The 3160-nt window shown below is 48.4% G+C and overlaps 1 protein-coding gene across 4 annotated transcripts in view; it reads left to right on the top strand.

Moving 5' to 3' along the window:
* The first annotated feature begins 723 nt into the window (after positions 1–723).
* NUP42 (nucleoporin 42) overlaps positions 724–3160 on the top strand; it is an 8341-nt gene continuing 5904 nt past the window's right edge. The window contains exons 1-2 of one of the 4 annotated variants that reach the window (XM_075143597.1): positions 724–1506; positions 2488–2740. In XM_075143597.1, the coding sequence (XP_074999698.1) occupies positions 1284–1506; positions 2488–2740 (476 nt within the window). In that variant the 5' untranslated portion in view covers positions 724–1283. Of the gene's footprint in view, positions 1507–1563; positions 2145–2487; positions 2741–3160 lie in introns of those variants that run through there. The other 3 variants (XM_075143595.1, XM_075143596.1, XM_075143598.1) reach the window with 3 other exon arrangements.

Genomic DNA, 3160 nt, shown 5'->3' with positions numbered 1-3160 from the left:
GTTGCACATGGTTATTAATCTCTGGTTTATAAGCATATAGTTCTGTAAATGTTTCCAGCCAACGTGATAGTAAATTTCTTCCAGCATAGAAGTTCAGCTTGTCAAGCTATCTGTGTCGATACTGTGTACATCTCCTAACTTCTGGAAAACTATACAATGTTATGTACATCTGTCCTGCTTCCATGCTAGTTTATTAATACCTTCATCCTAATTTTGTCACCTCTCTTCTAACTTGCTGATTTTTTCAGATCTGTTTCTATGAGACTATCAAGTTAACTTAAGAAGTTGTTGCTTGCCTACCTGTACCTTGTACTTCGCTGGTGGCGTGGATTTTTAGTCTGTTTTATTTCTGAAGATCCTCCAAGTTCTCACAAGTAGTATAAATTCCAGTTTTCAAAGTCAGCGCTTCTTTGTAGACTTCCTCCTAACAACTCTGCATGTACAGAAAGTAGTAGATGCACTCATGGGCTTAATAGTGGTTCCTGCAACTCAGTCCTCTATTCAGTAGTAAGTGAATGCTATAAAACTTTTTTTTCTCTTCCCCCTTGCCTTTCCCTTTTTCTGAGCCATGAAACAAACGTGTCACTAGTGTCTCTGATCCTTAATTCTAAAATACTGTAAAAACTGAAGTGAACTGTACACTTTTTAGGTTGTACAGACTGTTTAATTTTTTGTATCTGCTTTTAAAATTGTGAAGCACCTCTTTCTAACTTTATTTTCAAGGGGTTAATAATTCTTTTTAAGCTACTGAAAAACTTGTAAGTATGAAGAAGGAAAGGACTTGCGAGAAGTAGCTTGTCATGGAACACGTGCACACCGGCCATCTTCTCCCAGCGGCTATCGTGGCGGCAGAGCTGTCTGCGGCTCCTCAAACCCGGCTCAGCCTTTGCGCAAGGGGACGCCGCTCATGTTTATGTACACCTGCTAGTTTTTCTTCCCTCCGCTCTCACCTTGCCCTGTAACCCGGCCCACAGGCTTGGACATCTTGTTTACACCCGGTTCACTGTCTGCATTAAAAATGGTCCGGAAGGCGATACTCCTCTTGCCCAGGCCCTGCCCTCTATCGCGATGTGCACTGATAGGCTCACCGTCAGACACTCTCCTGGCTCCTGTGAACTGGGAGCCGGAGACCCCGCCTCGGGCCCGCACCCATCAACGTTCTTCCCGCAGCAGCCGGCACCGCCGTTAGCGGCGCGGTGCGGCGCGCGCGGCGGCGGTTGGGTTCGTGGTGACGGCGGTTGCCCGGGGCGGCAGCGACGGGGCTGAGGCTGAGGCTGGCGGTGATGGGCTCTCGCCGGGGCTCCTCCCTGTGGCGGCGGTTCCGCCCCGCTGCGCGGCGCCCGCCTCTGACGTCAGGGCGGCGGCGGTTGGCGGAGCGCGGGGCCGCCATGGCCATCTGTCAGTTCTTCCTACAGGGCCGCTGCCGCTTCGGCGAGAGGTGCTGGAACGAGCATCCCCGCGGCGGCGGCGGCGGGCGCCACGGGCCCTCTGCACCCCACCACCAAGGTACCACCGAGCGCGGCGGCCCGGCGCCCCGCGGCGCTGAGGGCGGGGGCGCAGGGCCGCACGGCTGCCTGGGCAGCCTCTAGCCCGGCGGGCGGGCGGGGGGCTGGAGGTGCTCGCTGGGCGCTTGGCTGCGCGGCCCCCGGTGCTTGCCCCGGGTGCCTGCCCGGGGGCTCCGAGCTTCGAGGCAAAGCGGCCCCGCCCTCGTGTCGTTTGCCTCGGGCTGTCGGCGGTGGCGTCTGTTTTGGCACTTGTGGAGCTGAGTTCTGGCGAAGGTACTGCAAGATGTGCCACGAGAACAGAGAAAATATCAAAATAACTCCGGAAACTTTGCTTATAAGAGCAAGTTTGAAGGACCTGCATGTTGTACCTTTTGAAGGTTGTTTTAATTCTAATTGGATGTGGGTCTTTGGAAGCTTTCGGTATGCAAGAAACGTGATGGGGAATACCGTTGAACAGATAGATACAGTTCTGGCAAGACAGTGACACGACTACATTTGCTTATGTGAAGGAGGTTCGGAGTTTGCCTGTAACATGCACGAATGTGTCCGAGGTCTTAAAACTTAACTTGGAAGGTCTTTGCTATGCCACAGAGCCTCTGTGATAGCTATGTAGGCAGGAGCCCCTGATGCAAATGTACGGTGAGTTAAATTTAATTTTTTTCTGCTGGGGTAGTTACGTTATGAAATAACGTAAGCAAAACGGAAACAGTCTCTTCTGCAGTGCCACAAGTTGTTGTTGGCATGGTGATGTGAGGAGGAGTTCACGTTTACCTCCGATTTCAGAACTACCCCTGAGTAACTCACTAGGTTAAGCTCACTAAATAAGTAGGTTAACTCATTAGGAAAAAAATACATTTTCTTTTCAAACTTCTTATTGCCACCATAAGAATAGTTATACTTACAGTTTTTGTTGATGTTGTATTGTTTAATATCTGAATGATTTAAAATTTCTGTTGTTTGCCTTTTTTTTTTTTATTGGAAGGTACTAGCAGAGGAGGAGGAGGAGGATGGGGTACCGCTAACCAGAGATACACTAATGTTATCCAGCCATCTACCTTTAAGTCTAATACATGGGGTGGCAGCAGAGATCACGGAAGAGGATTTTTTGGCTCCTCTGATTTTGGATCATCAGTCGGCAGCAGCAGAAGTGCAGACTTTTCACAGAACAGATTCTCTGCATTAATGAACAGCCAAAATATTGCTGATGGCTATAAAGATGAAGAGGAGAGACTTCTGTAAGTTATAGTCCTGTCTCACTGAAAGCATTTAGAATGAGCAGTTTAAAAGGTTACTGACTTACTAGGGAGAATGCAGAGGACGTGATTATGAGGAGGAAGCTGGGACATGTAGTAAGAACCATAGAAAACACTACTTCATTTAGTTCTCTTGAGTTATGCTGGCATGGGAAGAAAGCGATCCTTGTTTTGAACCTGGGTTGGGCAGCTAGACAACTGTGATGTTAATAAGATGGTATGGTATTTAAGTTGTGGGCAGGAGGATGAGGAAGGAAACAAAGATTTCAGTACTAGAAAATAAGGAGTCGGAGCCCCTTGGACAGCATTTCAAGCATTTAAAAAAAGAAACTCTTTGAGAAAATGAACTATTTGACTTAGTTTTCCTGACACTTAAGATAACAAATTGTTCTGCCAATAGCA

This window comes from Calonectris borealis, chromosome 2 (genome assembly GCF_964195595.1).
Source record: "Calonectris borealis chromosome 2, bCalBor7.hap1.2, whole genome shotgun sequence".
Taxonomy (NCBI): Eukaryota; Metazoa; Chordata; class Aves; order Procellariiformes; family Procellariidae; genus Calonectris; species Calonectris borealis.
Note: the sequence above shows the minus strand (reverse complement) of the source record. Positions and strands in the feature narration are given on the sequence as shown.